At 44.7% G+C, this 23,732-nt stretch overlaps 1 protein-coding gene across 2 annotated transcripts in view; it reads right to left on the reverse strand.

The window, feature by feature from the left end:
* PFAS (phosphoribosylformylglycinamidine synthase) overlaps positions 1-23,732 on the reverse strand; it is a 78,083-nt gene that overhangs the window by 38,457 nt on the left and 15,894 nt on the right. For both annotated transcript variants that reach the window (XR_015734180.1, XM_087893828.1), the window contains exons 5-10: positions 22,469-22,655; positions 17,653-17,758; positions 15,136-15,276; positions 13,875-13,999; positions 2,964-3,092; positions 724-855 (exon numbers count right to left, since the gene is read on the reverse strand). Coding sequence is in view for 1 of the 2 variants with exons in the window: in XM_087893828.1 (XP_087749954.1) it covers positions 724-855; positions 2,964-3,092; positions 13,875-13,999; positions 15,136-15,276; positions 17,653-17,758; positions 22,469-22,655 (820 nt within the window). In the remaining variant the exon portion in view is untranslated. The remainder of the gene's footprint in view (positions 1-723; positions 856-2,963; positions 3,093-13,874; positions 14,000-15,135; positions 15,277-17,652; positions 17,759-22,468; positions 22,656-23,732) is intronic.

Consider the following 23,732-nt stretch of genomic DNA (forward strand, 5'->3'; position numbering starts at 1 on the left):
TCCCCAGCCAGCCCAAGCTTGGTGGTTTGAAGATGCGTGGACTTCAACTCCCAGAATTCCCAGGAACCCAAGCTTCAAGATGCATGGACTTCAACTCCCAGAATTCCCCAGCCAGCCCAAGCTTGGTGACTAGAAGATGCGTAGACTTCAACTCCCAAAATCCCTCAGTCAGTACAAGCTTGGTGACTTGAAGATGCGTGGACTTCAACTCCCAGAATTCCCAGGAACCCAAGCTTCAAGATGCATGGACTTCAACTCCCAGAATTCCCCAGCCAGCCCAAGCTTGGTGGTTTGAAGATGCGTGGACTTCAACTCCCAGAATTCCCAGGAAGCCAAGCTTCAAGGTGCGTGGACTTCAACTCCCAGAATTCCCCAGCCAGCCCAAGCTTGGTGACTAGAAGATGCGTGGACTTCAACTCCCAAAATCCCTCAGTCAGTACAAGCTTGGTGACTTGAAGATGCGTGGATTTCAACTCCCAGAATTCCCAGGAACCCAAGCTTCAAGATGCGTGGACTTCAACTCCCAGAATTCCCCAGCCAGCTGGCTGGGGAATTGTGGGAGTTGAAATCCACACAATCTTCAAGCCGCCAAAGTTAATAAACACTGCTCTGCTTCCTCTGCCCCTTTCCATGCTTCTGTAGTCAGCATCTTTCCACAAAACAAACCACAACTTCAAGCACACCACCGGCTGGATCTCAAGAGCACACTACCAGCAAGCTTACCTGCCAGCACAGGTTCCCCAAATTTGTTGCCGTAGTCCGATGCGCCGTCGCTGGCACCAATGGCCACTTCCACAGGCCGTGCAAAATTATCAGGGTATATGAAAGACGAATCTTCCCAAGGTAACGAGTATCCTGTAAGGAAGAATACAAAAGAGAGGGTTTTTTCCCAGAGCTACCCTGTTTCCACGAAAATAAGACCAGGTCTTATTTTCGGGGGATGTCTTACACTGACTCAACTCACGGCAGCGGCACTGACAGCCCCGCCCAGCAGGCCTGCTACCGGCCGACTTCTTCTGCGGCCGTTGTCACCGCTCATGCGTGTTGCTTCCGGCCTCCGTTTTGCCTTTCCTGAAGGCCTCTGACGGCAAAACAGAGGCCAGGGGTGACACACATGTCACTGGAGCCCGTTTCTCGGCTGCAGAGGCCTTTCTTTCTTTCTTTCTTTTTTTTTTGAAATTTTATTTTATTTATTTTTAAACATAAAACAGCATCTTTTTAGAGCAAGGGTTTGATCCGGGATAAAATAAGTATAAATTCCAAATTTCATCAGTTAACATCTTAAAGGAGAAAAAAAGGAAAAAAAGAACAAATCTAAACCCAATGTTTATCATTCAATCTAACATCTTATTCTAACATTTAATATTTTATTATGTAATCACCCTAAATCTTAAACTTCCAATCTAAACAGCTCTTTATAATATTCATTTATCATTTTAACAATCAGTATTTCATATATTTTCCTTACTTCAAAGACCCAAATCAAGTCAATGTTTCTTTTAACTCACATCTAATAATGAACATAAAGTATTTTATTCCTCTCTTAAGAACATTTCAAAATCAGTAACTGGTCTTCAAAAATATCTCCTTTACTCCTCCTAGGTTTATTTTTAGCTGGATTGCAGCTTAATTAGCTGGTTTCCAGGGATGCTTTCCTCCACTCCTAACCTTATTTGTTGGCTGGATCACAATTTAGTTTTAACTGCTTTCCAGCATTTTCTCCTTCACTCCTCCTAGGTTTATTTTTGGCTGGATAACAGCTTTTCAGCTGTTTTCCAGGGATGCTTCTTGAAGGCCTCTGACAGTGAAACAGAGGCCGGGGGCGATGTGCGCAAGCGGAAGCAAGCGGCTGCAAAAGAAGTGGGCCGGCAAGGTGAGGCAGTTGTCGGGGTGTGCGAGGCCTGGTAAGTAGGGCAGCTCCACCTCTCCATCCCCACCCTAGCTTGATTTTTACCTGTGCACCTGGCCCCACCCCATGCACTCCGGAGTGGGCAGGATCTTAACTAGGGCTTATTTTGGGGGTAGGTGTTCTACCCCAGCTACGGACCCAAAAGAACGCAGCACACACAAAGTCTGTACAAACCTTAGTTTACTAAATTAAATAAGTTTTTTTTTCCAAACAAAGGCTGTTAATTAACTTTCTTAACAGCCTACAACAATCCAAAGAATAAATAATCTTAATCTTACTATGATTGGCAGAAAGCCCAAAAGCAATTTGCAAAGAACTAAGATCAAGGCATGAAGGAGATGAACAAGTTGTTCCCTGCAAATTGTTTCAGTCAGCGTTCCTCCTTAAATAGGCTAAAGGAGTGGCCAATTAGCCCCAAGCCTTACTCTTGAGGAGACCTCCTCCTGAGGAGCCACTTCTGCCTTTTGGCAGCTCTGCGCACCCGTGCATCGAGAAGAGGCTCCTCCTCTTTGTCCTCTTCTCTTAAGGGAGCTTCTGGAGGTTCTGAAGGCCCTGGCTGAATCCCCGCCTCTGGCACCACATCTTCTCCAGCCTCCTCATTGTCCGACTCGAGTGCCAGCTGCACAGGCTGCTGGTGCAGCACCACACCAGCCTCCTCGTTGTCCAAATCAGGCACCAGCCGCACAGGCCGCGTACGGGCCACAACAGTAGGGCTTATATTAGGCGCACATATAAAAATCAAGGTAGGCCTTACTTTCGGGGTAGGTCATATTTTCAGGGAAACACGATAAGTAACATGCTTATTTTGCATCTTCTTTTATATTCCTTGCAGTCATCTGGTTGTTAGCACTCTTTCTGAGAGTCCTTGAGTGGCCCTCAAATGGCCTCAACGGCTCTCAGAAAGAGTGCTAACAACCAGATGACTGCAGGGAATATAAGCTTTTCCATTCCCCACCATGCAGTCAGAACGGAAGAAGCTTCTTAGATGAGAAGTGAAATGTCTTCAAGGAAAAACAAAGAGAGTCCAGTTGCCTCTTGAAAAAAGCACACTCACCTGGAATGTGTAGATTGCCAAAGCTGTATCCGGCAGTTCCAGCGATTACGTGAGCCCCCCGACCTGTGCACTGCACATCCCGGATTCTCCCGCCTGTCCCAGTGGTGGCACCGCTGAATGGGGCAACTCCTAGAAGGGGGGAGAAATTGCAACGATTAGGCAACAATGCTTGATTAACTCTACTTTGCTTGAATGAATTGTTGACTAGCTAAACCAGGGGTGTGTCAAACTCGATTTCATTGAGGGCTGCATCAGGGTTGTGTTTGACTTTGTGGGTCCAGGGGGGCATGGCCAGCTTGACATCACTCGTGTCACGAGTGGCTCTAGCTCTCTGCCAGCAAAAACAGGCTCCCGAGCTCCGTTTGCATCTGCGATGGCCTCTTGCAACTCTCTGCCAGAGAAAATGGAGGTTGGAAGGCCGCGCACAGCCCTCCCGAGCTCCAATTTTGCTGGCAGAGGCACCCCCGGGCCGGTCCTTTGCTGTTTCCAGGGGAGGCCCTGCGGGCCAGATCTAAGCACCCCACGGACCAGATCCGGTCCCCGGGCCTTCGATTTTGACACCCCGAGCTAAGCCATACACTATGCTATCCAAACAAATATATATGTAGTCCAGTGGTGGGATTCAAATAATTTAACAACCGGTTCTCTGCCCTAATGACTGGCTGGATGGGCGTGGCCATGGTGGGCGTGGCTAGGGAGTGTGACAGTCAGCACTCAGCCTCCTGCACCCCCCTGGGAGCAAAAACAGGACAGGGGGGGATGTGCCCCCCCACAGCCCGTTTTGGGCGTAGTAGGCCTCAGGGTGGATTTGATTTAAATCGAGTTGATTTAAATCCCAATTTAAATCATGATTTAAATCACTAGTAAAAAGGCTTGATTTAAATCAACTCGATTTAAATCATAATTTTTAAAGAGCAACTGTCATCTCTGCTACTCCTGTGACCCACTGTTGACTCACCGATAGTCCCAGTGTTGCAGAATATACAGCCTCATGCTACATAACTAAGCTCCATTTCATGCTGAATAAACTAAATTATTTATGTATCTTAAGTAGAAAACTATCTTACTGTCAGATGTAAATGCCTTATTCTCCAATGTGTAAATAATGTATATATGGAACATCAGAGGTTAACTTATTCTTTGGACTTTAATGTATTCATAACTTACCACTCCCATTCCTAGCTCCACCCCTTGTATATATAAGGAGCCACCCTCACCATTCTCGTTGCTTCTACCTTGAATATTCAGTGAATATAGAATGCCTATCATAATTAAAAAGAAATATATTTAAAGCTTTAACTTCTATTATCTTTATTGAGTCTGATCCTGGAAATATTGCAACAAGCTGGTAGCAGAGGATGGTTAATTGACTCAATAAGTAATTAAAAATGTCCAAGAAAGATAGGCCCAACACCAGGGCCTACAGCAAAGAAATAGAAACTGATCAAGAGATGATCAACGAATCCACCAATGCGATTTCGAGAGAATCCGAAGAATACACCACTGAAGAAGAAGAACTAATGAGTGAAAATAATGACCAGAAAGAAATCGAAATAGAAAATAACGAACTCAGGTCAGAGATATTAAAGATACTAAAAAGCCAAAAGAATGATGAAAGTCTCATCGCGGACCTCCAGGAGATGCTGAAGAACAGCGGAGCAGCGAGAGAGAAAAACGTCATTAAAGAAAAACCCAAAGATCAAAAAATCGTAAGTGAGATGACTACTGAGAAAATAGTTGTTAAAAAGAAAAGAAGTGATCCCGCGCGAAATTTTGAATGGCAGCCATCTTGGTTTCAACGAACTTCAAAAGAGAATGGAGCAGAGCCAATCAAAACGCTCAGTTCAAAATTTCTGGCGCGAAAAACACTATCAGACGAAGAAAGTGAGAAAGAAGTCTCAAACTCTTCAGATGATCCAAAATCAGAAAGTGAAGACGATTTAACAAAATCTCAAGTAAAATCAGCAATGAAAACGCTTTTTGCTGCTTTTGGGCCAAGACTGAAAATTACCAAGACATCTACGAAGAAGCAAGAAATCAAACCGGCGACTCAAGACCTGCACGCTCCCATCCTGACTTCGAAGAAAATTTACTATTCTTTATAACTAGCCCTCCAAGAAGACCTTGGACTTTAAAAATAGATTGTTTACATCATAGAGCATTTTTCATAATAATATCTAGCGTGTCTCCTGCAATGTATCATAGCATCAAACCAAACCTAACTGTATCAGAAATAATTCAATGCATGTTTAATCTATTTCACAGCGATAGCGTAGCTACAACCACAAGAATGTCTAAGGATTTCTTTTCCTCTAGAGTAAAACCAGGGGTTTCTATAAGTGAGCATTTGATAAATCTAAACAAAATAAGAGCTGAGCTACAATTGAGGGGGGAAGTGATTTCAGATCAAACAATGAAAAGTGTTATTATCAATTCACTTGATCCATCATGGGATAGCTTTATGTCACACTTAGATACCATTAATTTGGGATATTTATCCATAGAAAGTCTATCTAACAAATTGATAGCAGAAGACAATTCAAAAAAAAATCGATCCAATAACCAAACAGACCACAAACCTTTTAGGAAAGTAGTCTTTCAAGATAAACATAATGAGGCCTTTAGATGCTACAATTGTGGATCCAGGGAACATAGTAGAAGAGACTGCCCCAAAGTCTCAAGAGAGAGACATAGACCAGAATATAGGAGCAAATATAATTACAGACAATCTTCCACAGATAGACACAAATATAGAAGCCCACCAAATTACAAAGAAGGTAGAGGGGGTAGAGAAAATTCAAAAGAGAGGAAATCTGGGTCACTGAATGGGCTAAATAAACAAGACAGCACCAGAACACAGCAGGATGAGAATAACAATTGGCTTATTGATTCTGGTGCAACAAATCACACCACCAACAACAAAAGTATATTATCTTCATTTATAGAAGATAAGTTTGTGATAAAGGTAGCTAATCAAGAAAAGGTTCAAGTACTAGGCAAAGGAAATGTGACCTTGCCTGGTCTAGGGAAAATAGAGGGGGTATTATTAATCCCAGAAATACCTCACAACATACTAAGTGCCATAAAATTAAGCAGAGAATCTGATATCAATATAGTTTTCTCAAAGGGGAAAGCAACTATAGAAAAGAACAAAACAAATGTAGGTACTGTAATGATAAAAGGAGGTCTACCCTATCTGATAACTAAAGAAAGATGTTTACATAACATTGATTCAAATATGGAAGATTGTATTGAAGCAGATGATGAAAATGTCAGTAACAGTGACAATGATGAGTGTAGAATAACTCATGATCACAAAAACACATACAAGGAAAAGAAACCAAAAATAGGTAAACCAATTCATGATGAGTGTGCTCACATCTTACACAGGAAGTTAGGACATGCAAGCTTTCCTGTAGTACAAAAAATGACTGAACACGCAGAAGGTGTCAAAATAAAAAATTGTGAAAATTATTTGGAATGCTCAGTATGTAAGTCCACCAAACTAAAAACCAGTCCCAGACCAAAAAAATCTAACAGATCAACTAACAATATTTTTGATTTGGTACATATGGACTTAGTTGGTCCATTAAGTCCCTCAATTACCTATAGAAAACGTTACTTCCTAACAATAGTGGATGACTACAGCCGATATGGTTTTGTTTACACATTAAAGCACAAGGATGAAACATTTCAGAAATTTAAGGAATTCTACAAACGTATAGAAACACAACATAATATCAGAATAAAGCAAATTATGACAGATAGGGGATGTGAGTTCATGTCTAAAGAATTCTCCCAATGGTTAAAGGATAGAGGAATGTTACATTTCACGTCCAATCCTTTTTCTGCATTTCAAAATGGAGTTGCAGAGAGGAAAAATTCCACACTACAAACCATGATTAGGTGCACATTAGAGGATGCTGGTTTAGGCAAACAATTTTGGTCAGAGGCATTACATTATTCGAATTACACTCAAAATAGAACCTGGTCCAGTATTGTGAATAAGACACCATATGAGGTGATGTACAATAGAAAACCCAAATTATCACACATGCACATATTTGGAGTCACTGCAGACGTACACATACCTAAACAATTGAGGAGAAAGGGAGAAAACGTATCCAGGAGATTAAGATTCATGGGATACGAAACTGGAACCAAAGGGTACAGATTTATTGATAGTAATAACAAATTTATAGTATCCAGAACAGCTGTGTTCCATGAACAGGCCAATTGGTCAAAATTGCACCTTAATGAAATATTTCCTAATAAATGTAAAGATAAGATATCTTGCGAGGAAGGAACAACAGAAAATCAAAATATTAACAAAAGTAAGAACAAAACCAAAACTTGGACTAATAGTCAGCATAAAATAAAGACAGACACATTAACAAAAAAGGAAGCTAGATATTTGCATGATAACCATAGCAAGCCTGAAAGAACTATTAGAAACAATAGAAACCAAATACCAAATAAATACAAAGATTACATAATGCATATGAATGGAGAACAAATAACACCTAATACATATGAAGAAGTATTGAAACTTCCACATGAAGAAAGAGAAAAATGGGAACTAGCTATGGAAAAAGAGATGGAAAGTTTACAAGGATTAAATGTATTCACACCTGCGATCGCACCTAAGGATAAAACAATTATAGGTACCAGGTGGATTTATAAAATTAAGAACTTAGAAGGAGGCAATACCTTATACAAGGCTAGACTAGTTGCACAAGGCTATGCACAAAAATATCCAGAAGACTATACTGATACATATTCACCCACAGTGAGAACAGAGAGTGTCAAAACAGCCCTTGTAGTAGCATCTGCACTCAATCTGGACGTATTCCAATATGACATACAGACCGCATACTTACATGCAAAATTAGATAAGGAAATATATGTAAGAGCACCACACAGTCAATACACTAATAAGAACGAAATTTGGTTATTAAATAAGAGTCTGTACGGATTAAAGCAATCCGGCAAAAGATGGTACGATTGCTTGGTAAAAGTACTTAAGACCATGGATTTCAACGCCACCACTGCTGATAACTGTTTCTTTGTAAAAAAGAGTAATGATCATATTGAATTTGTATTAATTTACGTGGACGATATTTTATACATTGGAAAGCATAAAGAGAGCAGGGAAATCTTTGTAAATAAGTTAAATGAACACTTCTCACTGAAATCTCTGGGTAAAGTGAATAAATACCTTGGTGTGCAAATTAACAAAACTAAAAGGGGATTCAAACTTACACAGAAAGATAAAATCATCGAACTCCTAAACAAATGTAACTTAAATAATGCTAAAATCTGTGACACCCCTATGCAAACTGATTTTCTTAGAAACACTGATGAATCTTCCCCTGAGTTTAAAGACAACACATTTTACAGATCAGTTATAGGTTCACTCCTTTATATATCTAATTGGACTAGGCCAGATATTGCATTACCTCTCAATCTATTGTCAAGATATGTTAGTAAACCAACCTTGTATCATTGGGAAGCTGTCAAAAGAATTCTAAGATATCTGAAGGGTACATTAGATTTTTGTTTAATGTTGGAACCCAATAATGACAGAGAACCAAAAATTACTTGTTATGCTGATGCAGATTGGGCTGGTGATACATCATGCAGAAAGAGTACTTCTGGTTATGTTTTTCTATTGAATGATTGTCCAGTTTACTGGTATACTGGTAAACAAGAACTAGTAGCCACTTCTACTACAGAAGCGGAATATGTTTGTTTGTCCAAAGCTGCAAATAACCTTGTATGGTTCAATGATCTGATCACTGATGTTTGGAAGAAACCCACCTTACCATTTATTATGCATGAAGACAATAAAGCGGCCATTGAAATATCCAGATCCGATGCAATTGGACAAAGGTCCAGGCATATTGATATAAAGTTTAAGCATGTGAGACAACTGTCTCAAGACGGATTCATTAAAGCAATACATTGCGATACTTCTGAACAATTAGCTGACATATTAACAAAACCCTTACCTTCTAAACAACACAAATATTTAACTTCTAAATTATATGTATTATATTGTCCTGAATCAGAATGTAATTGGTGTTGTGTAACGAACCGGCATTTAGAGGGGGATTTGTCAGATGTAAATGCCTTATTCTCCAATGTGTAAATAATGTATATATGGAACATCAGAGGTTAACTTATTCTTTGGACTTTAATGTATTCATAACTTACCACTCCCATTCCTAGCTCCACCCCTTGTATATATAAGGAGCCACCCTCACCATTCTCGTTGCTTCTACCTTGAATATTCAGTGAATATAGAATGCCTATCATAATTAAAAAGAAATATATTTAAAGCTTTAACTTCTATTATCTTTATTGAGTCTGATCCTGGAAATATTGCAACACTTACGATAGATTTTTACCCCAAAAGTTTTTTATTAAAATAAATTCAATAAAAATAAAAAAAATCCGATTTATATCAAAAAAATCTGATTTTTTTGATTTTTTTAAAAAAATCATTGATTTTTATCCACCCTGGTAGGCCTTCCTGCAGCCTCCTGGGAGCAAAAATGGGCTGGGGGGGGGCATGCCGCCCCCTTGTGCCCCGTTTTGGGTTTAGGAGGCCTCTCTGCAGCCTCCTGGGAGTGAAAATGGGCCACGGGGGTGGGGGGAAGAGTCTCCTCTTGAGACATGACCGTAATAGAGCCTACCCTTTTACAGCTGAATGTCGTGACGGTTGTAAAACAGGTTCGATTTTACAACGTGTTTTTGGTGGCACGAATGCTGCGGACGCAAGTGCAAACTCACTGTTCACTCTGAGCACAGTTTTGCCAAAATCCAGAAGCAACTGCTGTGTTTTTTGGGTTTTTTGGCAAAACTGTCATAAAACATGGTCAGGTGACATTTTTTTTTTTTTTTAACTTGATTTATATGCCGCCCTTCTCCGGAGACTCAGGGTGGCTTACAATGCGTTAAGCAATAGCCTTCATACTTTTGTATATTTATACAAAGTCAGCTTATTGCCCCCACAAACTGGGTCCTCATTTCACCTACCTTAGAAAGGATGGAAGGCTGAGTCAACCTTGAGCCTTGGAGAGATTCGAACCAGCAGTAAATTGCAGGCAGCTGTGTTAATAACAGGGTGCTTAGACCACTGTACTATCAAGGCTCCTTTGATGCACCAAACAACCATAAAAGCGGTCACGTTGCCAAATGCCTAATGAGTGGGCATGAACAGATTAACAGAGTTGGAAGGGGGACCCTGTAGGCCATCTAGTCCAACCCGCCGCCCAAGCAGGAGACCCTACACCCATGATGGCGAACCTATGGCATGCATGCCATGGGTGGCACGCGGAGCCATATCGGTGGGCACGCCAGCTCAGCTCTGGCACACATACGCGCACCGGCCAGCTGATTTTTGGGCGTTTCGGGCCCACTGGAAGTCAGCAAACAGGCCATTTCCGGCCTCCGGAGGACCTCCAGGGCAACCTGGAGGCCATTTTCACCTTCCCCAGGCTCCTAGAAAGGCTCTGGAGCCTGGGGAGGGCGAAAAATGGGCCCAATGGGCCCGGCGTACCATCACATGCCAAAAGTGAGGGAAGCACGGTGTGGGGGTGGTGTCACTCATAGAATTATGGGTGTGGGCACACACACATGCAACCCCCCCTGTGCTGCTTTGGAAAATAGGTTGGCCCCCTCTTCTTGTGACAGCCTCTCAAATATTGGAAGACTGCTATCATGTCTCCCCTGGTCCAGGGGTGAAATTTAGCAGGTTCTGGAGAACCGGTAGCGGAAATTTTGAGTAGTTCGGAGAACTGGCAAATGCCACCTCTGGCTGGCCCCAGATTGGGGTGGGAATGGAGATTTTGCAATATCCTTCTCCTGCCACGCCCACTAAGCCACACCACACCCACCAAGCCACGCCCACAGAACCAGTAGTAAAAAAATTTGGATTTCACCACTGCCCTGGTCCTTCTCTTCATTAGACCAGCCATGTCCAGTTCCTGCAACCGTTTATCGTATGTGATTGTAAGTGCGGGGATAACCACCGGATCTTTGGATCCAGGTCATAAGTTCCCTTTTTCAGACTGTACACTGTAACTTCAAACAGTCACTAAGTGTTGTGGCTCCGTTATCTGAGCCTGTGTCATCGACAGGAGAGGACTCCAAGAGTGAAGGAGAGGAGTTGGCAAGGCCTCCCTCTCCAGGAGCCTCCTCTCTGGCAATGCCTTCGGTGTCCGCCGAAGGGCAAGAGATAGGGCCGGGGCCAAGCACGTCCACGCAGCCACAGATGGACAGTGATGAGGGTAATGAGTCTTGGCTGGATCCATGCCAGCGTCGTAGAGATAAGCGCGCGCAACAGAAGAAAAGGCGTGCCCGAGATTAGGCTGAGTCACTAGACCACACCCCATAGGATATAAAAGGGAGCGTGGTGGCCAGTCAAACCTTGTGACGAACAAAGCTGAAAGCTTCCACACCATTCTGCATTGCCGGACTTTTGGCTATAGACTTTGCTGGATTATCTCTGGACTTGATTGACTCCGTAATTATTGAGCTGTTTCTTTTGATGTATCAGAAGTGGGGAGAAGTTATCTCTCCTCTTTGTAAATAATAAACTCTTGGCAGGCAGCCACTAGGTTGTTGCCAAGTTCCGTTATCTTAAGGAAAAGGATTTTGCCGGCTGGTTTGGTCTTTAACTCTTGAACGTCTGTTGGTGTGTGTGCGTGTGGTTGGGGACAGAACACTAAGTGACCGGTCATAAGTTGAGGATTATGAAAGCCTACATCAAGTTATTGCATGACATAACACGATCTGCCAATGCAGATGAACTCTAGGCGAGATGGGCGGCATATACATTTAGTAATCAATAAATTTTTAAAACTCTCGCTTGCCTAAAGCAATCATATTTTAGTAGTAAGACACCAGAGCTTATAGCCTTCGGGGGGGGTGGTTTCCCCCTAGGCATGTATCTGTGGCTTGCACTGAAGTTGGAAATGATTTACAGACCCAGTAGGGCAAAAGTAAGGAATGCAACTTTTAAAACATACTTTAAATTTTTCTGTCTCCTAGTCACCCTTGGTTTCTCTGTTCAACCAACCATGGTTATCAGCAAAAGAAGGCCCCTGCTGAGCTGCATAAGAATCAGTGAAGATGTAAGTAACAGTTACATCTAACAGTTACATCTAACTAAGAGCCTTGGTGGCGCAGTGGACTAAACTGCTGCTGTTAAAGTAGTACTTAGCTACCAGCTGCCTGCAATTACTGCGAGTTCAAATCTCACCAGGCTCAAGGTTGACTCAGCCTTCCATCCTTCCGAGGTAGGTAAAATGAGGACCCAGTTTATGGGGGCAATAAGCTGACTTTGTATAAAATAGAACACTGCTCAGGGGGGGCCAAAAAGCCCTACTAAGCAGGTATATACAAAAGTATGAAGGCTATTGCTTAATGCATTGTAAGCCGCCCTGAGTCTCCGGAGAAGGGCAGCATATATAAATCGAACTAATGAATTAATATAAACATTAAACATTAAACATTAAACATTAAACATTAAACATTAACATAACATAACATAACATAACATAACATAACATAACATAAACATTAAAATAAATAAACAGTTGGAAGGCTTGTAGCCCAACCCTCTCCTCAAGCAGGAAACCCCATAACAATTCAGACAAATGTTGTCCAATTTCTTCTTAAACACCACCACAACCTCTGAAGGCAAGCCGTTTCACCGGTTAATTGTTCTTACTGTCAGAAAATTGTCTCCTTAATTTTAGGTCGCTTCCCTCCCTCCTTGATTAGTTTTCATCCATTGTTTCTTATTTCTGGTGCTTTGGAAAACAGCTTGACTCCCTCTTCTTTGTGGCAGCCCCTGAGATAGTGGAAGACTGCTATCGTGTCACCCCTAGTCCTTCTCTTGATTAAACTAGACATAGCCAATTCCTGCAACCGTTCTTCATATGTTTTATGAAGAACGGTAAAAGCACATTCTTTGTATATATATCAGGTGTTGGATTTAATTTCTGAAACGTCCATTTGGAGACAGAGAGAGAGAGGGATGGAGGAAGATAAAGAGAGAGGGAGAGAGAGAGAAAAGGAGGAAGAGAGAGAGAGAAAAAGGGAGGAAAAGAGGGAGGGAGAAAGGAAGAGAGAGACAGAGAAAGGGAGGAAGAGAGAGGGAGAGAAAGGGAGGAAAAGAGGGAGGGAGAGAGGAAGAGAGAGAGAAAGGAAGAGAGAGAGGGAGGGAGGGAGAGAAAGAGAGAGAGAGGGAGAAAGAGAGAGAAAAGGAGGAAGAGAGAGAGAAAGGGAGGAAGAGAGAGGGAGAGAAAGGGAGGAAGAGAGGGAGGGAGAGAGCAAGAGAGAGGGAGAGAAAGGGAGGAAAAGAGGGTGGGAGGGAGAGAGGAAGAGAGAGGGAAAGGAAGGAAGAGAGAGGGAGGGAAGGAGGAAGAGAGAGAGGGAAAGGGAGGAAGAGAGAGGGAAAGGGAGGAAGAGAGAGGGAGGGAAGGAGGAAGAGAGAGGGAGAGAGGGAGAGAAAGGGAGAGAGAGAGGGAGAGAAAGGGAGGAAGAAAGAGAGAGAGGAAGGGAGGAAGAGAGAGGGAAGAGAGAGAAGGAGAGGGAGAAGGAGGAGAGGGAGATGGTGAGGGAGAGAGGTTGGCTCGTAGGGTTATTCTCAACCGTATCCTGAACTAGATAGGCACACGAATGCTCGTGTAAACTTTTGATTCCAGCTCCCACGGTCAATCTGTCTGCGGACGATGAATGCTGTGGATGATGGCAACTGTCGTCCCCAAACAACCAGAGACTGCCAAATCACTACCATGTCGGTCGGTAAGCCCCGCTTTGCCAGGATCTTCTGAGGTCCACCAGAAAGTGGGTAGCCCACTTTCGGCCGTGGGTCACTCTTTCGACTAACTAGCTCACCTGTGGGGAAGTTGTGGGTTTCAGCTGTGAAGATGACATGTCGGGTGGAGGTCCTCTTCTCAAAGGGGCTGGCCTTGGATGGGTCGCTCGGCCAGAGAGAGAGGACTTCTCTGCCTTGGATGGCACTTGAAGGGGAAGACACAAAAGCTTTAGGAATGCATCCAACATGGAAGTCTATCTCACCCTGGTGCATTGGAACTACCGTACCCAGAATTCCTTGCTCTTTCAGCTGATTGGGAATCCTGGGATCCTTGGGAACGCTACTGATTGGGAATCCTGGGATCTGTGGTCTCCCAAAACCAGGGTTGGGCTGCTGTGGGGTTCGCAGGGGTTCGGGAGAATCTCTATAGCTAAGATTCTGTGCAGTTTGGCGAACCCCCAAATCCCACTCCTGGCTGGCTCCGCCCACCCTGCCCCGCCTCTCCCAGGAGTCCCCATGAGGCCCATTTTGGATGCAGGTAAATGCAGGGCGTGAAAGGAGACTCAGGGAGGGCGAAAAATGGGCCTACCGGAAGTTCAGGAAAACGTAAACAGGCCCGTTTCCGGCCTCCAGAGGGACTCTGGAGCCTGGGGAGGCCATATTCAACCTCCTGGAGGTTTAAGGAAAGCCTCCGGAGCCCGGGGAGGGCAAAAACTCCCCCCCCTGTAATGCAGGAGGCCAACTAGGCCACGCCCACCATGGCCACGCCCACCTAGCAACCAGGCAGAGAACCCCTTGCTACAATTTTTGAAGCCCACCCCTGCCCAAAACATCTGAGAAACATATCCAGCTGCGTTGAACAGGTTCCACTTCCCTTCCTCCGTGGCTGGTATAACTAATCCTTGACTTATGACTGCAATTGGAAACTTCCGTCACTAAGCAACGCCATTGTTAAGTGAACTGCACCTGATTTTGCAACCTTTTTTTTTTTGCAGCGGTCGTTAAATGAATCACGCTACTATGAAGCGAATCTGGCTTTCCCCATTGACTTTGCTGGTTGGAAATCCCCGGAAAAGGTTGCAAATGGCAACCTTCACATGACCGGGGGACACCGCAAGCATCTTAAATACATGCCAGTTGTTGCCAAGCACCAGAATTTTGACCATATGCTGCGATATGGTCATAAGTCACTTTTTCCAGTACCGTTGAAGAACTCCAAATGGTCAGTAAATGAGTGGTCGTAAGGCGAGGATTATCTATCTTGCCAATCTAGCAATTCCGTTTTTCAGTCGGGAGGGGGGGGTTGGGGAGAGACCGAGAGAGAATGGGGAATCCCCCCACCTGCTGTTGTCACAGAATTTGATGACGTTGTTGGGGTTGCTGCGTTCTTGAGTTTTCATGATGGAGTCGAAGAGCGATTCCTTCATTTCTTTCCCGTCCACCAGGAGGCGCCCTTTGAAGAACCAATGCCGGCTGTGTTCACTGCAGAGAAAAACCAGGGAAGGAAAGAAGGAAGGAAGGAAGGAAGGAAGGAAGGAAGGAAGGAAGGAAGGAAGGAAGAGAGGGGGAGGGAAGGGAACAGAAGGGGAGGAAGGAAGGAAAGAAGGAAGAGGGGGAGGGGAGGGAGGGAGGGAGGGAGGAAGGAAGGAAGGAAGGAAGGAAGAGGGGAAGGAGGAGGAAGGAAGGGAGAGAGAGGAAGAAGGAGGGGGAGGTAAGGGAACAGAAGGAGAGGGAGGGAGGAAGGGAGGAAGGAAGGAAGGAAGGAAGAGGGGGGAGGGAAGAGGAGGGAGGGAGAGATGGAGGAAGGAAAGAAAGAAAGGAAGGAAGAAGGAAGGAAGAAAAAAGAAAGAAAGAGAGAGGGGGAGGGAAGGGAACAGAAGGGGAGAAAGGAAGGAAGAAAGAAAGAAGAAAAAGAAAGAAAGAGGGAGAGGGAGACGGAGGGAAGAAGAAAGAAAGAAAGAAAGAAAGAAAGAAAGAAAGAAAGAAAGAAAGAAAGAAAGGAAGGAAGGAGGGAGGGAGGGAGGGAGGAAAGGGAGGAAGGAAGGAAGGGAGAGAGAGAGAGAGAGAAAGAGAGGGGGAGGGAAGGGAAAAGAAGGGGAGGGAGGGAGAGAGGAAGGAAGGAAGGAAAGAAAGAAAGAAAGAAAGAGGGGGAGGGAAGGGGAGGGAGGGAGAGATGGAGGAAGGAAGGAAGGAAGGAAGGAAGGAAGGAAGGAAGGAAGGAAGGAAAGAAAGAAAGAAAGAAAGAAAGAAAGAAAGAAAGAAAAAGGTAAGACTGCTTTCTAACTAAGCCCCAAGAGAGGCCTATCCATCCCAGAGCTGCCTTTCACACCAAAACCAAGGAGGGAAGAAAGCAGGGATTTGGTAATAGACTTATACCGGTAGTATCAACCTTGTTAACTCTCAAGCCTCTTTTTTCCCACTATGTATTCTAAATGGTCTGTGATTAATATGTGCGTGTGTATAGCAGTAGCACTTAGACTTACCGTGTTTCCCCGGAAATAAGACCCTGTCTTATATTTTTTTTGAACCCCGAAATAAGCGCTTGGCCTTATTTTCGGGGAGGTCTTATTATTTTGGGGCACGTGGAGGAAACCAGAGGAAATGGCGGGGACATCCGTTTAAATATTTTCGGGGAGGGCTTATTTTCAGGGGTGGCTTATTTTAGGGCATGCGCTCAAAAGCCCGATTGGGCTTATTATCAGGGGATGTCTTATTTTCGGGGAAACAGGGTAAATACCGCTTCACAGTGTTTTACAGTCCTTTCTAAGCGGGTTTACAGAGTCAGGATATTGCCCCCAACAATTTGTGTCCGCATTTTACCCACCTCGGAAGGATAGAAGGCTGAGTCAACCTTGAACCTGGTGAGATTCGAAATGCCAAATTGCAGGCAGCCGGTACTCAGAAGTAGCCTGCAGTACTGCACTCTAACCACTGCACCGCCACTGCTCTGTATATGTATGTATATGTATGGGCGTATGTGTGTGTGTGTGTGTGTGTGTGTGTATTTATATATATATATATATATATATGTATGTATGTAGGCCTTTGGTTATTCGGGTTTTGTCCCGCGTAAAATTGGAAGTCTCTGGGTGACGTTTCAACGAAGTCTCATTTGTCATCTTCAGGCTGGTTTTCGGCTTCGTGCTTCCAGGAGCAATGTGTGATCGCAGTTGTTTCTTCCTTTTAACTGCCAGTGGGGGTGTGAACTGATTGGGTGGGAGCTTGGCTGTGTTCTGATTGGGTGGAGGTGTGTTCTGATTGGTTGGGGGCTTGGCTGTGCTCTGATTGGATGGGGATGTGTTCTGTTTGGGTGGGGGCTTGGTTGTGCTCGGGCTAGTCTGCATCAACAGCTGCATCATTAGCCACTTTAAACCCCTCCAATCCATACATGAAGCAAACTGACACCCACCATGAAGATGTGGCACGACCACAAACGCGAAGCCAAACAACAGCAACGCAGCTCACCAGCTCAAATCCCCCTGCAACTCAGACTAACCCGAGCACAACCAAGCCCCCACCCAAACAGAACACACCCCCAGCCAATCAGAGCACAGCCAAGCCCCCAACCAATCAGAACACATCTGGAGATTCTCAATCATCCAGGTCATGGTTGTCCCAAAGGTGCTTTTTCAAGAGTCAACTTGGTTTGTCTTTGAAGACGTTTCGCTTCTCACCCAAGAAGCTTCTTCAGCTCTGACTGGATGGTGGGGTCAGAGAGCGGAAGAAGCTTCTTGGATGGGAAGTAAAATGTCTTCAAAGAAAAACAAGAACGTCCAGTTGCCTTGACTTTGGGACTCCAAGGCAGCATTTTTCAACCCGGGCAACTAAATTGTGTGGACACCATAACAAAAGCAATACCTGTTGGACTGAGCGAGGTCAAAGCATTCTACGCTGGTGGGGTTTCGGCCCAATTTTTGGAAGAGAGCGGTATAGAAATCCAGGTCCCAGGAATCAAAAGCCAGACCTAGGGAAACAGAGAAACACGGAGATTGACTCTTTGTTGTCGCTTAATTTCTACCCCAACCCTCCCTGCATTAAAACAAAGGAATGAATAAATGTAAGAGGCTATGAGAAGGAATCGCTCTGTCATTTGAAGGGGTGGAGATGCCCTTGTGCAGGCATCTCCAAACCTGGCAACTTTAAGACCTGTGGATGGACAGATTTGTTGTGGCCCGCCAGCGGCCAGAGGAGCTGATGGCAGACTCAAGACAGTGAGGAGATTGAGGAGTAACATGGGCCAGTCCTGGAGTCTGGGGAAGGCTCTGATGAGTGCTCTGCGTCGGAGGCAGAGAGAGGGCCAGGGCCGTCTGACAGTTGTCAGCTGCCTTCGGAGTCGGACATCAGCGGGGCAGAAGAACAGCTGGAGCCTCTTCCTGTTATGGCTCCATCCTCCGAGCCTATCTTATCGGAGGAAGAAGGCTCCGAACATGAAGGAGAGGAGACGGCCAGGCCTCCCTCTCCAGGACCCTCCTCTCTGGCAATGCCTCAGGTGTCTCCCGAAGGAGAAGAGATTGGCCAGGAGCCAGGTGTTTCCGAGCCGTCGGATAGTGACGAAGAAACATTGTGGTTGGAACCACGCCAGCATCGGAGAGACAAGCGTGAGCAGCAGAAAAGGAGGCGTGCCAGAGATTAAGCTGAGTCACTGGACCACACCCCACAGGCTATAAAAGGGAGTGTGGTGGCCATTCGGACTCTGTGAACGACAAAGCTAATCTCTGGCAAGGCACTTGCACCTTCGGACATAACACCTATTTGCCGTGGATTTAATTACAAACTGGACTATTCAAATTGTGTGTATTTTTGTCTGTGTTATCAGAGTAAAAGTTCTTGGCAGGCAGCCACGGAGTTGCTGCCAAGTTCCTTATCACTGACGTTGTGTGTTTGAAGTTTATTTAACCCTCGGCTGGCTGGTTGCGTGTGTGCGAGGTACGGGGACAGAACACTTCCCAGTGTGCGCATGCGCAGAGCTGCCAGGAGAAGGGAACAGCTAAGGAATAAGGGTCAACTCAGGAGTAAAGCCACAGGTGGACGATGAATGGCCCCTCCCAGAGGGAATAAAGAGGAGCAAAGGGGAGTGGAGTTTGCAGGAGATAATTAGTTCGTGACTCTCAGAGACTCCTTGCCAAGTTTTGAAGATATCGGCCTGGCAGCTCTCCAAGTCAGATAAAGTCTGTGACTGTAAATTCTCCCTTGAAAGACTTTGCTGGATGTGAATGAGAGGAATTCACAGTAACTTAATAAAAAGGGTTTTTTTGTCGGGACAAGGAGTCTGCTTCATGCTCTTGGGAAGCTTAGGTCTGAACAAGATTAACATTAAAAATAAAGGAGAAGGAAGAAACAGAATACTTTTTAACATGGGATTTCTTCTACCAACGGCTAACTAACAGAAACAGAGGTTAGGAATGAAAAAGATTGAAAGAATGAGCATTTTTTTTTTTTTGCTTTAATTTATATGCCGCCCTTCTCCGGAGACTCAGGGCGGCTTACAATGCGTTAAGCAATAGCCTTCATACTTCTGTATATTTATACAAAGTCATCTTATTGCCCCCACAATCTGGGTCCTCATTTCACCTAGCTTTGAAAGGATGGAAGGCTGAGTCAACCTTGAGCCTGGTGAGATTTGAACTTCCAGTAATTGCAAGCAGCAGATGTTAATAACAGTGCTTTAGTCCACTGTACTACAGGCTTATTTATACAAATAAGCTAAAGCCAATATTACTATGGGATCATTACCAACGATTTGCATATTATGATTACTACGTTTATTGTCTTTTTGTTATTCAAAACTAATTGTATTCAGACAACACGCTGTTCATATAGATATTGAGGGTCTTTTTTATGTTTATTAAAGAAAAATATAACAATAAAACATATATTAAAAAAAAAAAAAAAGATTTGTGGATTTCAACTGACAAAATTCCCCAGCCAGAAATTTCTCCTTAATTCTAGATTAGTTCTGATTAGTTTCCAGCCATTGCTTCTTGTCCTGCCCTCAGGTACTTTGGAGAATAGGATGATCCCCAGGGGTGGGTTCCATTTACCTTTACTACCAGTTTGCAACGGGACCACACGCACGTGCTTCTCCGCATGTGCAGAAGCTTCTGCACACGCGCAGATCCCCCATGATGACGTTGTGGTGGGTGGGCGGAGCCTCCCACCGGTTTTACTACCGATTCTATAGAACCGGACCGAACCAGGAGTAATCCACCACTGATGATCCCCCTCTTCTTTGTGGCAGCTCCTCAAGTATTGGAACATTGCTATCACGTCACCCCTAGTTCTTCTTTTCATTGAACTAGACATACCCAATTCCACAGGAGTGGGCTTCAAAAATTTTAGCAAGGGGTTCTCTGCCTGGTTCCTGGGTGGGCGTGGCCTAGTCAGCCTTGTGCACCGTGGTGGGGAGGCATTTTTGCCCTCCCCAGGCTCCAGAGGCTTTCCTCCAGCCTCCAGGAGGGCAAAAACGTCCTCCCCAGGCTCTGGAGGCCCTCTGGAGGCCAGAAACAGGCCCAAACATCTTCCCAAACTTCTGGTAGGCCCATTTTTTGCCCTCCCCGAGCCTTCGGGCGCACCCTGCACTTACCTGTGGAGACGCGTGGAGACTCCTGGGAGGGGAGGGGCGGGGTGGGTGGGGCCAGCCAGGAGTGGGATTTGGGGGTTTTCCAAACTGCACAGAATCTTAGCTACAGGTTCTCCCGAACCCCTGCGAACCCCTAGCAGCCCACCCCTGCAATTCCAGCAACCGTTCTTTATATGTTTTGGCCTCCAGTCCCCTAATCATCTTAGTCACTGAGAGACATGGAATTATTCCTGTAAAGAATATAGCCTGAGTGACTCCATATTTAACCCTTCATGTAACCTGAGCTAACCCTAAGCTATTAAGCTGAGTAAGACATTTAGAAAAGGGGAGTGTGTATGACGCCTCTTTTGAGGAAATAACGCCATAAACTTAATTTAGTATATTCCGAGTTGGGTCAGGCTGACCCAAGCTCAATTGGAAGGAAGGAAGATACCTTGTTCCAATTAATTGTTTTAGTTAAGGACATATTGAAAGGGTATTTTTGGAGGGGAAATGCCCTTCCAAAGGGGAATTCTAAGTTGGAACAAATGTTGCTGAGAAAGCTAAAATGTTATGTAACGTCCGAAAAACAATGACAAGTGGGGGCGTTTTAACTGTTTTGCCGATTGCCTGAAAATGTATTTAAATCATGATTGCCTGAAAATAACCTCCCTATCAAAATTGAAATCGAAATTGAAAAGAGGCCGCAGAATATGAATAGACGAGATGACGCTTCTAGGTTATCAAGTATTTGGAAATCTGCACTGAGGGAAACTCGAATTTTAACATCAGAGGATAGGCAGAGATTCCAATAGACAACCAGTGGTGTTGTAATGCCTGCCAGAGTCCTTCCCTCTTTGCAGAAGATAGCTAGTAATAGGGAGAGAGAGAGAACTGAGCCAGAAGATAGGCTGAGATCTCAACAGGCAATCAGCGGTGTTGTGATGCCTACCAGAATCCTTCCTTCTTTGCAATTGACAGTTAGTAATAGGGAACCAGAGAAAGCTGGGCCTTTAACACGCAGTCAGGTTGCAGCTAAGATAATGAAGCAGGAGAAAAAACTGCTGCCCTCCAATCAGGACACAGAGTTGCAGGCTAACCAGCATACGTCAGCAGCAGCGAACATAGAAAAGCGACAACTCCAATCTTGCAGCATACCCACAGCTTCTAAACTGAAAGTAGGGGCCCGATGATGACAAGTTAGAGAGCTTGTCGAAACATTGCCAAAAAGAAAACTTTTAAAGTGTTGGTTAGGATTTTAGCCAGAGTTTTAAAAGACCTTACAAAATGTTTTGTTGGGATTTTGGAGGATTTTAAACTGGGATTTTAGCCAGGATTTTAAGTATTTCAACTAAAAGACTTTTAATGACATGGGAAAACACCCGAGATTTTAACTTTTTACACACACACATACATATATATATATTATAATAAATCTGCTTTTTACTTGTTCATGATCTCTGCCTTATTTTCTATGAGGTTTGTCATTTTAAATCTCACAATTGCTCTTCCCTGCACTCTTTCTAGAGCAGTGATGGCTAACCTTTTTGCCATCACGTGCCAAAAGCAGGGGGCGTGCGGGGGGGTTGTGTGTATGCGTGCCCACACCCATAATTCAATGCGCCCCACCCCCCGCACCTGCGCACACGACCCCTCCCCCACGCTCCCTCCGCTTTTGGCACGCGATGGCACGGTGGGCCCAGTAGGCCTGTTTTTCATCCTCCCCAGGCTCCAGAGGCTTTCTTGGAGCCTGGGGAGGGTGAAAACAGCCTTCCCCAGCCCCCCGGAGGCAGCTCGAGGCTGGAAATGACCCATTTCACGACTTCCGGTGGGCCCAGAAGGCCAGAAAATTAGCTGGCCAGCACACACATGTGCGCTGGAGCTGAGGTAGGGCAATGCTCACGTGCCCACAGATATGGCTCTGCGTGCCACCTGTGGCACGCGTGCAATAGGTTCGCCATCACGGTTCTAGTCTCTCAACCCCTTTTTTTATATTATGGTGACCAAAACCAGACAACAAGCTACTACAAACTCAGCATGCTGCCTCCTCGTTAAATAGTTCCCAAATAGTTCCCAAATATTTCCCCCGTCCTCTTTACCCTCCCCGGCTCATACCAAGCTGGTTGTTGGCCTTCACGAGAGCCGGTCTTCCTTCTCCAAGAATATCAACGTAGAACACCTCTTCAGGGCGGATTGCTACCGCAAAACTCTGGATGGGTTCGGGATAGGTCTGCTCCGTCATCCGGTCGTAGAGTGAAGCTACTAGTTGGGTCTCCTGGGATGAGGTAGGCAGTTCGTCACACTGGAAAAACAAAATCAACCTTTGGATTCTAAATTCAAGAGGGGTTTTTATGTACCTGATGAGGAAAACTTTTGGATATCAAAGAGAGCAGATTCAAAAGCACCCACTGAAATAGTTAAACAAGAGAAACTGGCCTATGGAGATTTTCAGTCATCCAGACACCTTGTCCCAAAGGTGTTTTTTTTTTTTCCAGGAGGCAACTGGACTTCCTCGTTTTTTTTCTTTGAAGACATTTTGCTTCTCACCCAAGAAGCTTCTTCAGCTCTGAGTGGATGGTGGGGAATGGAAAGATTGATACTCCTTGCAGACAGCTGGTTATTTGCATCCTTTTTAGAGAGTCGTTGAGGCCACTTGGAGGTTTATCTGTGTCCTCAGTAGTGATTTCTGTAGTCTGCCATTTTTTCCTGGAAATCTGTTCACACTCCCACACCATTCTTTCACCAGTCTATCCCAAAGTGCAAGGCTAAAAGTTTACGGAGATTCTCAGTCATTCAGGTCATGATTGTCCCAAAAGCACTTTTTTTCACTAGGCAACTGGACTTTCTGGTTTTTTTCTTTGAAGATATTTCGCTTCTCATCCAAGAAGCTTCTTCAGCTCTGACTGGATGCTTGCTGTCAGGGTTCCGACGGATGCCCTAATTAAATCATGAGCCTCGAGCCAAGCTTCAAAAGAAATCCAGTTATTTATTAGGAGCTTCATGTCGGCATGTTCCCAAGTGAAGCCAGCTCTAACTCCACATAATTTATGCCCCAATCATACCCTGTTTCCCCCCCTCCTCCCCAGGGTGTGTCATCAATCACATTCGTGTAGAGATCACTCCCCTCCAGCCGCTGTGGGTAACTCTGGGAGACAACCTTGAGAGAGATAAGTCTGGAATGTACATCTGTCTTTGGCTGCCGTGCTGTTTTGTCGGTTTCCCATCCCCTGTTGCCTATGGCAATTCTAGAGCAGGCCAGGGATGCTTTGCAAGTTGACATTTGCTTTAGCTGCGCAATTTGGAACGAACACCCTTCGAATGGTGTGGGAGTATGAATGGATTTCCAGAAAAAGTGCAGACTACAGGAACCATTTGTACA

This window comes from Pantherophis guttatus, chromosome 4 (genome assembly GCF_059756535.1).
Source record: "Pantherophis guttatus breed Tessera chromosome 4, ASM5975653v1, whole genome shotgun sequence".
Lineage (NCBI taxonomy): Eukaryota > Metazoa > Chordata > Lepidosauria > Squamata > Colubridae > Pantherophis > Pantherophis guttatus.